Source organism: Epinephelus moara, chromosome 10 (assembly GCF_006386435.1).
Source record: "Epinephelus moara isolate mb chromosome 10, YSFRI_EMoa_1.0, whole genome shotgun sequence".
Lineage (NCBI taxonomy): Eukaryota > Metazoa > Chordata > Actinopteri > Perciformes > Serranidae > Epinephelus > Epinephelus moara.
This window is the reverse complement of record NC_065515.1, coordinates 42454164-42466648: the sequence shown is the minus strand read 5'-3', so window position 1 is coordinate 42466648 and position 12485 is coordinate 42454164. Positions and strand designations below refer to the sequence as shown.

General features: G+C 39.7%; 1 protein-coding gene across 1 annotated transcript in view; it reads left to right on the top strand.

The window, feature by feature from the left end:
• nlgn1 (neuroligin 1) overlaps positions 1 to 12485 on the top strand; it is a 515333-nt gene that overhangs the window by 225775 nt on the left and 277073 nt on the right. Inside the window, exon 4 of the mRNA XM_050054180.1 lies at positions 612 to 671. Within this exon, the coding sequence (XP_049910137.1) occupies positions 612 to 671 (60 nt within the window). The remainder of the gene's footprint in view (positions 1 to 611; positions 672 to 12485) is intronic.

The following is a 12485-nucleotide window of genomic DNA, read 5'->3' as shown; positions in this document are numbered from 1 at the left end:
TCTATGCATGACACTGAATATGTGCGTTTGTGTGTGTGTGTGTGTGTGTGTGTGTGTGTGTGTGTGTGTGTGTTTACATGCACAGTAAACACACTGAAAATAAAACGTGGGGAGTCTGTCACATGCTTCTTTTGAGTGGTTTGCTCTGGAAAATGCTGCTGCTTTTACAGCCTCTGCTTTTTTTCTCTGCTACAGTGATCATTGCCAAATGTTAACATAATGTCTCTGATATGTATAATTGATGCTACTGTTTGCACTGTTTCAAAGAGGTTTATGTCTTTTGATCCTAAGAGGTTTATCCTCAGTTAAGTCTTCATTTTCAACAGAGAACTAATATTTTTTCGCCTCTTTTTTTTAAAGTCCCTCTTTTCTTGCTCCTTAACTTTCTTAACTGAACTCATATACAGTAAATTCCTACTGTAAACATGTGGAGTGGACTTTGTGGTAATGTTTACCCAGTCTCCTTGTCAGTGTGAAGATTTTTGCAAAAAAGGGGCTATAGAAACATTAATTATTGACATATTTTCTTATCTTTTGAGAGCATCTTTTGAAGGCTGTGTGTGTTCTTGATCACCCTGTTTTCCTCCATCTTCTCCTTCTTGGTCCTATAGGTCCCCTTACAAAGAAACACACTGATGATTTAGGTGATAGTGACCGCACGGACGACGAAGGTATTTTTTCCCCCCGATGCCAAACTGATTTGCATGACAAGGGAAACCAAACTTACCCTTTCTCCTCCAATTTTTATCTTCTTTGATTTTCTTACATTTCTTGTCCTTTTTTTGAAAGTGATGGACATTTTCTTTTTGCTCTTTACTCGTAAACTCTCTTTTTGGGCTGGATGTGTTTTGTCCTTTTCAGCTTGATGTCTAAAGTTTACATGTTTACCACCATTCTTTGATATTAATACTGTAACATAGATTCTCTGCTTGGATTTGCTGTTTCCTTTACCTTTACTTTTCCTTTTCTATGTTGCATCCCACCAGCAGATCAAGTAGCTATTAACCCTTCAGCTAGCTCTTAACACATTTTTGCATGTTTTTTCTTTTAATTCGTGTCGTTTATAAAATCAGATCATGTTCAGACGATCAAGCACTGGCTAACTGGCTTGCAACTATACTAACAAATAGACCTGTTCACATTTTTGGGCGTCAAACCAATAACCTTAGTCAGTGATGAGTCTAAAACAACATGAAAATAGTGGACAAAGTCAGTGTAAGCATCCCTCTCAGCCGTGGATGCTGCAGAAACATGTGGGTTGCTATCTCTCCTGGCATGGTTTCCTCTCCTACAGGGCAAAGTCTGAGATAATTTACTACCCGACAGTATGTGAAGCTAACTTTCTGGTCAAACACCCGCGGTGGCTGTTAGATTCAGAATCGAAGTCCCAAGCTGCCAAATTAGTTGTTTTGTAGCTACATAACATGTGGATTGGCTAGCAGACATGACAGACTTGGCAATAATAAAATGAGCCAGCATTTGGGTGGAGCTGATTTCAAGTGACATTACTGTCATAATGGTTTCAAGTGATCATCTGGGCTCTCCATTTTAATGCTTTTTGGAGAACACACAATCAAAACAGCACATAAATACTCAGTTTCTATTGCATGGTAATTGCAATTTGTGTGGCTTCTGTCAATCCCATCATTTTCAAATTCTTTCGGACTGCTTACACAGCAGATTGTAATTTAAATTTTACAGGCATCTCTGAGAGATAGAGCTGCACCGGAGGCAGAAAGAATCTCATTTGTTGAGTTACATTTTTATAGAACTAGAGTGTCTGTGAGTAACAGACTGAAGCCAAGAGGAAAGAGGGGATGGAGCTAACCATACCAAATCTAGTCATGCTAGTCACAGGTATCATACATTATTTTGTACATTTCAATATAGAAATATAAGCCTGCACAGATGAAGTTATACCCTTTCCCTTTCAGCGATACAGACCAAACCAGCCATGATTATATTTGTGATCTGTAGCTCCTTGCCTCTGCCCACTGAGGTTTAACTCAACTGTTGCTGTTATGTCCATCAGTTCTGCCTCTGTCAGACATTTCTGCAATGTTAATGTGCTGTATATACTCACTAAAAATCCAATCTGCATTGGCCTTACCAAGATCTCTCTCACCACCTGCAATTTCCGATCAAAAAGTATTCTGTAGTGTTAGACGGCTATCACTCAGAAATTTTGTGTAAGTATAACTGGATAGATTCCTTCCCAGGAGAGAAACTCCACATTAGTGCGGATGCTTACACTGCTTCAATGCACTGACATTGTGTAGCACAGTATGTTACCACAGACAGTATTCATGACATGTGAGTTACCTCATATATCCGTGGCCTGATTCAGTCACACTCACTAAATCACATGGTATGTGTTGTGCTCACATGACTGCAAACCCTGAAACAAAGGTAAAGTGCAATAAAACGACATTAGCATTTCCCACATACTGTTGTTGCTTTGAGGGGATTCAATCCCAGATGAGTATTGTGCATATGGTGATGAAAAGGAATACTAAAGGATCCAGTGGATGCCCGGCGAAGACTATGGGACCAAACACTGCAATTTCTCCTCTTGATATTAAATTAAATGCTGTTTGAAAGCTAAGACAGAGCGCTGGAAATCCATTAATCTCAATAAGACAAAAAGATGAACCTTTGCTTAGTTGCCATAAACAAGCAGTCCTTTGAAAAGTCATATTAGGAATAAAATGTCCTTGATAAAACCCTGAGATAGAGTCGTATCCCCTCAAGGCTGCTGGAGTGCAACTTTAATGACAGGCAGAAAGTCTTAATAAGGCACCTCTACTGTATAATGTGACGAAGTAAACAGCAATTACATCCAAATAAGACTCACAACCATCCGGATCCCTTTGATCCGTTCCATTACGCTGTTTTTCTGGAAGCTCACATGCATACACACACACACACACACACACACACACACACACACACACACACACACACACACACCAATAAGATTAGAGAGTCACACAGATCTATTCAATGAAATCCCAGCAAGCTTCAAGTGTTATCTCGAAAAAAGGATGCAGGGCAGACAACTAATCCAGTTTAATATAGAGGAAAATATGCTTGAGGACACACATACACACACTCAGTCACACACTCTGTTGCCCTCTCCAGGCCGACGCTGATCAGCTCAGATCCCCCTCAATGATTCTTGATGCTCTTAACCCTTGACCCCTTGTCGCCTTGTAGATGCAAACTCAATGAGGATGTCCCTTAACCTTCCCCACCCCTCCCACTCATCAAATCTTGGATTTTACAATCTCTTTATACTCAATAAAGCTGGTGTTTGTAATCCTTTTGTGCTGGGAATAGGGATGTAAACAGGAAAGTCCCTGAGAGCTGAGGATTTGTTAGAAGCCCTTTTTTTTTTTTTTTTTTTTTTTTCCTGTAAGCGAACATTGCTGGAGTGGTTGAGAGTGGGTACACAGAAGTGGAGATGTGTGAACCACGATATCTACAAGGCTCATATTGGGCCCCTGATACCCTATTTAAAGTATGATTTTGCAATACCTGTGAGATATTAATCTTCCTCTATACTATGAATACATTACTTTAAGTGTGTGCGGCACAAGGACATAGATTTTGTGACAGCATGAGGATAGTTAAGGAGCTAAGCAAAGGATGATAAAAGATCAACTGGGGAATGTGTTACCTTGTTGTATCCAGTTTGCCCAGAGGCTCCAGCTGATGACATTTAGGAGCAGCACAGACTATCAAGGCTGCTTGATATCACATATATTGAGCACAAGTGAAACCCTCTTTTACCACTTGTACTCACTATTTTACAAATTAAAATACTGTACACCAGTTAATATTTGATTAAAATCAGTGATGATATGGAGGGATTAAGGCCATCTATGATGACAAGTAAAAAAAAAATGCAAAAACTAAACCAACCAATGTGAACCCACAAAACCATGAGGTCACTGCGGAGCAGCCAAATCCTCTAACAATCAAAGAAGGAATACTTCACCTGCAAAATGATTTTTTGTATATCAACTACTCACTGTGTTTAACCTTGAATTTTTGAAGAAACTTTGTTTTTCTTTCATGCCTGCACAGTAAACTGAGAATCTATAAAAGGTGAGCATTCTGCATGAATTGATGTCATTGGGGATCTCATTTCAGCAGTGATGCAGGCATTGCGCTGGACCGTCATGGTGACTAAGGAGCTGAGCTGAAAGACAAAGCTCTCAATTTATCGGTCCATCTACAACCTAGTCTCGCCACCAGACAGTCAGAAATCTCCGCCTTCTGATAGTCTGGGGACACTCCTTTCTAAAGTGTGTTTAACACACCGGCGAAAACGGCCGGCAACAAAGCAACGCCTCTTGCATTTTTGAAAAGGACACGCCCTCCCGGAAATGTGCGCTCCCCCTTTTCTCGTCCGCAAGGAAACAAACACACAGAGAGCTTGAAAATGGATGCCGAGAGATTTAACTCCGTTTTATCAAACGTGTGCTCAGTCCACAAGATTGTGGAAATGAAGGACTTACAGCGACTTGAGCCATTTTGTACCGCTACACGTGTTTCTAGTCGGACTATGTTTACGAGCACAAGAGTTCAGCGAGCCACCGAAGGACCGTCCTGCGGATTTACTATTGGTTCTGCAACGTAGGGAGTTTTTTTAAACTCTGAAATTGTATCCGCCCATCTAAACACAAAATCAGGGAGAAAGTCATCAGTCTTTAGTTAAGCAAAGCGTCTAAAGACTGACTTGTGAGTTTATCTACGTCCCAACCTTCACCTATAGTCATAAAGCTTTGGGTAGTGACTAAAAGAATGAGATTGTGGAGACAAGCAGCCAAAATGAGTTTTCTCCGTAGGGTGGCTGGACTCAGCCTAAGAGATAAGGTGAGGAGCTTGGACATCAAGAGGGAGCTCTAGGTAGAGCTGCTGCTCCTTCGTGTCGACAGGGGTCAGTTGAGGTGGTTTGGGCAGCCGATAAGGATGCCTCCTGGGCGCCTCTTGTTAGAGGTGTATGGGCATGTCCAACTGGTAGGAGACCGGGGTAGACCCAGAACACACTGGAGAGATTATATATCTCATCTGGCCTAGAAATGCCTCTAGATCCCCCAGGAGGAGCTGGAAAGCGTTGCTGGGGCGAGGGACTTTTGGAGTACCTTGCTTAGCCTGCTGCTTTCACAACCCAGCCCTGGATTGGCAGATAAAAATGGATGGGCGGGTGCTTACAAACTCCCACACAAATTTTGCAGTATAATCCAAGTCCAGTTTATCCAGTTGTGTGCTCAGTACTTCTTAACACATGTTACAGTACAAACATGTACAATATCAAAAAACTTTGCCTATGGGTAGTGTGTCCAGAGTGTGCCAGAGCATGCGCATGCATATGAATTCAAATGTATGTGTGTGCCCAGGTATGCTGCTTGGCCGTTAATGAGACTGTTTGTACTGGTGTGTTTTAAAATGTAAGAATTTAGCAAAAATGCATTTGTTTAGGAAGTACTAAGCATATGTTGGGAGACATGAGACCTGGATTATAGTGCAGGAGTTGTGTGAAACGTTGTAAATGGATGTGTTGATATAGTTTTGCTGTTGTGAGACACAGCCCCCATTTAATTTATTAAGAATTATTGCCTTTTTTGGATTCTCTGTTCACCATAGTGGCATGGGAGAAACACTTTTTTCACAAATGCAAGGTAACACATGGTGAGTAATTGATACAAATGGTCATTTTGCAGGTAACATTTCACTAGAATTGATTTTCAAAGCATTTGGCTGCTCCGCAGTGACCTCATTGTTTCATGTTTTCACATTGGTTGATTTAGTTTTGTATTTTCTTTAATTTATCATTATAGGTGGGCTTAATTCTTCCAAGTCATTGCTGATTGTAATTTAATATTAATTGGTGTACAGTATTTTAATTTGTAACATGGTAAAAGGGTTTCACTTGTACTCGATGTATGTGATATCAAGAGGCCTCAGTAGTTGGAGCTGCTCCTAAATGTCATCAGCTGGAGCCTGAACTGAATGCAACAAGGTAATTCATTCCTCAGTTGATCTTTTATCAGCCTTTGCTGGTTTCCAGAAATGTCCTCATGCTGTCACAAAAATTACAACAGTATTCCTTTAAGTTAAATTAACTGCAGTTGCAGTTGTATTACCGCCACAGCAAGTTAACAAGGAGCTGATGAAAATCTTGCTTTCTCTTTATGACATCCACATATGCAACCTTCAAGACCCCATACAGTACTGAAACTAAACAACAGCACCTCCAAAACCACAAATGTGACTCTTCCAAAAATGATTCATACAAAAATTTTATGAACTGCAGCCTCTATGGGTAATGTCCAGTCATGTTTAGGCATTTGCAAATGCTTTATCTGACCGTTGGTTCGGTCTACTGAGTCAAAATTTCTGTACTATTTATGCCACATTCTTGTCATATGCCATGGATGATAGATATGGGCAAGATTGCCATTTTTCTGTCTTGCAGTTATCTTGACACAAGTCAGCTCAGGGAGGCTAATTCTTTAATTTAAAGGATTAAGTTAATGTATCATAAAGTACTAAATCTATTATATTTCAGTTTTATTCAAAATCAGTTCAGGGAAAATTAACTGTTACAACAATCCCCTAAGATCATTTTCAGTGGGCTAGAAGGATTCAAATATATAATGGCAATCGCAATAAAATGATGAAAAACATCCTTAAAATCAAATAACAAGCAGCAATACCTATTAAGAATTATAAACAGCAAATTAAAAAGTAAAAAAATGAAAAAGTTAAATAACAAGAATAAAGTCTATTGTAAATGACTGATACATAACAATAACAAAAGCAGAGTATGAAAAAAGAAAATTTAGCATGCACTTGAACTGATCTCTGATCCTCTTGTAACTTGTTTCATTTATTTGGTGTGAAAAATCTAAAAGTTAATTTACCAACCTCAGTACCTTCAACAATTTGAATGATGAGGGGCATTTATATTCGGTTTGGGGCACTTCTGTATCATGGGGTCTGCCCATTGGTCCGACAGCCCATTGGTCCGACATCCCATTGTTCCGACCATATTAAACCCATTGTTCCGAAGTCCTGTTGTTCAGAAATCATCATGATGCCCTGTGGTTAAGGTCTGGTTAGGTTTAGGCACAAAAACCACTTGGTTAGGGTTAGGAAAAGATCATGGTGTGGGTTAAAATGAAAAAGAAAGTGGCAAACACATAAGCCATGAGCCTGCTTCGCCTCAAGCCTTTCCCAGCTGACCCAGAGCTGGTCGCGGCGCACCATCAAGCAGAAATATGCCCGCCGGGAGCCGTTCAGCACCGCGGAGAGCTCCCCACAGAGTTAATAACAGGAGGTTATGGTGTTTCACTCTCTTCTCTCTATGACACTTGTATCTCGACCAGTAGCCTACTTTTGTTGCGTTTGCTGATCCTCTATGGTACACAAATACAGTATAGCCTAGTATAATCACATATCGGAATGGGATGTCGGACCAATGGGCTGTCGGACCAATGGGCTGTCGGACCAATGACATGGACCCGTATATCATTAAGATCTAGGTAAAAAGTCACAACATCCCTAATTATAAGCATAAGTTGGAATATGATTTTTGCAAATTGAAAACTGGTATAACTCCCTCAACATGAACCCAGTCTGAGAAAACATAGTCATTACTCTCTGATTCCCCCATGCCATTATGTTATCAGAACATGTGATGCAGTAAAAGCAAATATGAAAAAATTAGGCATTAGTTCATTGAAAAAAAATCACTTTCTGAATATATCACTTCTTGTTTGCAAATGTCATATCGTGCCAAGCAAATATTCAGTTGCATTACATGTACGTATTGATGACATCTTACACATGCCAGTGGATATGTACTCTAATGACTTACATCAGCACAGTTGCACTGATAACAGAGGAGTACTTCATCTGGAAGCATTTAAATTGGCGTTCACCACTGGGCCTCATTTTGTTTCCTGTTGCTTTTCTGGGGAGTCCCCATGGCTTTGCTCCCTGCAGCAAAAGGCTGAAGCCAGGATAAAAAACACCTCTGCTCCTTGTGTCTGCTGTTGGTTTGATAAGTCCTCTACACCGGCAAAGGGAGAGGATACCGAAGTTGTTGCAACAGCCCAAGGGCATCTCTCGGGGTTTGCTCAGAGAAATCTAAAGCACCTGAATCTCTTTGATCATAACCTCATCCTCGAGGAAGCAACGATCTACTCCATGTTGGCACGGCACCTATCCTCTGACAAACTCTCCCTCACCCAAACTCATCCCTGGAAAGATTGAATGGTCGAATCACTACAAGATTGCATCTCATTTCAGCTCTTCTCAAAGTGAGCTTTCATCTCGGTGCTCGCTGTGAAAAAAAACTCTGGAGGACAGTTAGATGTTCCCGCCTGTTTCCAAACAACTATACTGAAATAATTTAAATTAACTTTAAACAGAAGAATAAAAGGACATATTGATATAAAGAATAGCCATGTAAATATTGCACGTTCCTGTAATCACCCCAAATATAACATTACCTCACTCCATGCAAAAGGCTGATGGAAAGACATAAAATTTGCAATCAACTGAATGAGGATTAATTGATAAGATGGGGGATTGGGAGGGACTGGGGTTTAGATCCCCCCCCCCCCCCCCCCCCCCATTTCTTGGCTTCGACTCTTGCTGTGGCAGCCAATGAAGGATGCCAGGAAACCACACTGAGAGCAAGTTAGATTGCATAAACTTAAAACCTCAAGGTACAGTGTGTTCAATAAACACCGGGACTTGTTTCAGCCAGTAAATTCAGGTAAATCCATCAAATACTCAAACATTGCCAAGACAATTTTATCCTAACCTCACCTCATTACTGCTGACCTTCAGCGCTGAACAAAAAGAAGCAGCCATGTTGAATGTATCCCACTGCTGCAGAAATTAATATATTCATGTAATACTGGAAAGCACATATACACATATAGGAAACAGTGAAACATCATAACACCTCCTACAGACTATACAGATACAAGAAATCATCAGATGTGGAAGTACTGAGATCTTTTACTTAAGTAAAAGTAATACCACAGTGTAGAAATACTCTGTTACAAGTAAACATTCTGCATTCAAATTATTACTTAAGGAAAAGTACAAAGGTACTGGCAACAAAATATGGGCTGCTTAATATACTGATTGTAAAAATACTCATTTTGCGAAACGGCATAGTTTCTTGTTAATATTTCATCTTATGGAAAATAAAGTACAAGCACTTCAAAATTGTACTTTCAGCACAGTATGAGTGGATGAACTTAGTTGCTCTCCACCATTGCCATCAACAATATTGTGTTTGCTTTAATGAAAATACACCCTTTATATAGGAAGACCTGGTTAGATCCCATGACCATCTTCCTCCTTTTCCTACTCATCATCACCCCCAACACCGCCTTCCTCATCAACAGCGTCACCCTCATTTTTTTTATTGTTATGGACTCATTGGATATCATCATTATCACTCTTACTGTTGTGATGGTTACCAACTTCATCATCACCTTGGTTATAACTGTCATCAACATCATCTTTAGTCCGTAGTTGTTTTTGGCTTAATGGATGTCACGATTACCATTGCTGTTGCCATGAGCATGTTCATCACCATCATCAACATAATCATATAAAAGATGCAACCACAGCCATGATCATAATCTTTGTCTTTGTCATGGCTGTGACATCGAAAATGTCAGTGCCTTGGTCATTGGTCATTACCATCATCATCATCATCATCATCATCATCATCATCATCATCATCATCATCATCATCACCACCACCACCACCATCACAGCAGGCATTAACATCATCTTTAGTCTATAGTTGTTTAAGGCTTAATGGACATCATCTTTGCAATTACGGTTGCCATGAGCATGTTCATAACCATCATCAACATACTCATCATCATCAAGCTGTCACCACCACCATCATCATAATCACCATTATCATGGCTGCAACATCAAAATCATCAGTGCCATTGTTGTTGTCATTATCAGCATCATCTTCATCACCATAATGCCATGAACATTTTCATCTTTTTTATTAACAACAATCCCCTGGTTTCATCATCATCATCATCATCATCAACATCATCATCATGGGCAGCATTCTTACTATTGTGGCTGTCACCATCAACTTTATCATCACCACTGGTTGTTGCTGCCATCAACATTATGTTTACAACATCTTGTTTATGGCTTAATGGCTGTCCTTATGGCTGACATCATCATTACCATTGTGGTTGCCATGAGCATGTTTATCACCATCATCAACATACTCATCATCATTGCTGCAACCACAATCATCATCATAATCATCTTTGTCATGGCAGTGACATTGAAATCATATCAGCAGCATCTTCACCACCATAATGCCATGAGCATTTTCATATGTTATTTAAACAACATTACCATGGTTGTATTTATCATTAATTTCAACATCATCATTGTAGTTGTCTGATGTCATCATCCTTGGCATTATTGTCATCACTGTAATAGGTAACACCATTATTATCATTATCAACATTTCCATTATTGTTGTTGCTGTCATCATCGACATCATGGCTTACACCATCATTAACATCAACATTATCTTTATTGACAGGCTGATCATTTGCACTTTCTCCCCTCTTCTTGTTCTGGCTACACACATATCTGTACTTTGAGGCGCACGCGCACACACACACACACACACACACACACACACACACACACACACACACACACACACACACACACACACACACACACTCCTGCCATAATCCCCTGACCTTTTTTGTCAGGAGTTTCTGGAAGCCTTCCAGAGGAGAGTTATGATGTGCCGCTACACTGTGGCCACTGCCTGCTGCGACAGAGGGAACTGAACAACTAGGAGAAAAAAAAAAAAAAACACTACAAAGGACAGAGAATGATAGAAGTGATGTAATGAGCTCTGCACCAAGAGAAACGGCGGAAAGGACAAACAAAGTATACACACAGACACACACACACAAGGAGACGGCATTTTACCTAGATGTGCCTCATATTAATTTCCCGCTAGATTTTTTGTTTTCTTTTACCCCATTTCCTTTTGCCAATTCAGGTTTGGTTTTTTTTCTAAAGCTATGTCTATTTTATATTCTGTGTTGGAAAGAAAACAACTTCTGCAGTTATCCAATATGTAGAGACACTAATACGTAGTTCCTTCTTCCAATATCTGCTGCATAATGTCCTCAGTAATGTATCAACTTTTGCCTTTACTCATATACAAAGAAAGTAAAATAGAGGGTTAACCCACCATGGTTGGTTAATACAGTGCTTAGTCAAAGTTTCCTCATAGGAATCATATTGCTGCACATTCTTTTCAGTAGAGTACTTTGAGGGACACTTTTACATACAGACAAAAACATAATTGAGTCACATTCATATCAGTGTTTCATAGTTGAAGGTGTTAACATCATTTTGTCTACCCCTTCAATTGTAAGTTTTTTAAACACACACTGTAAACCTTCTGACATAAACACTATCTTTATGCCTCTCCCACTCCCATAACAACTGAACATCTTTTTATCCTCTTGTCTCGGAAGTAACGCTTTTCTATTTCCTTGCTTGGTTAATTTTTAATTCCACACAGACTCACTGATCTCTCTCTGGACCCGAGTCCCTCAGTGGTAAAACATCAGTGGGATAAACGATGTGTGCTGCAGAATGTACTGCTGGAGATAGTTAGGAAGCAAGATGAAAAGCCTCATCTCTGAGATGCAGAAGATGAAAGTGAAACCTTGTTTTGAACGTGGGCTGCAGCGTGTTGTTAGATCTCTCCAAGTCTTCACATCCTTTTTGCTCACAATCCAGCCCATATTAGAACCACGTCAAGGGCTAAAGCTTTACACCACAGCCCTCTTTTCTTCCACTCTAATCAGCCAGATGTAACACACTTTAATGCTGCTTATTCTGCAGCTAACAGCAGGCTCACCATTCTCCTTACCCTGACCTCATATTTGACAGGTACAACTACACATTCAAAAATATTCCAATGTTAATAGAAACACTCCTGCTTTGTTGCAGAGTAAGTAGTTTCACTATGACAACTCATCATCAACTGCATATTTTATTAAGCTATTGTGTTATTACACTGTAATTTATGGAAATGATTGAGATGCAGTTTAGAAGCTGAGTAAACATCCTGTCCTTTAACTTAACAAAACACTTTCAATTATATAAAAAGACAACTGTCCCAGTCAGTTTTTAGTTCTGTTTAATTTCCCCTGCTGCCACTAAGTTCTCACATACATTTATATTCACAAAATCAAGGCAAGCATATCCCTACAGCTAAATAACTATAAAGTGCTAACCTGAATTCAAATTAAACTTTCAATAAAACGACACTTTTTCATAAAGTTGTCCAACCAATGCCCATTATTTATTAGATTTTCTTCGGCACAAGTTTTACCTCAACATGGTGTGACAGTTTAGATTGCTGCTGT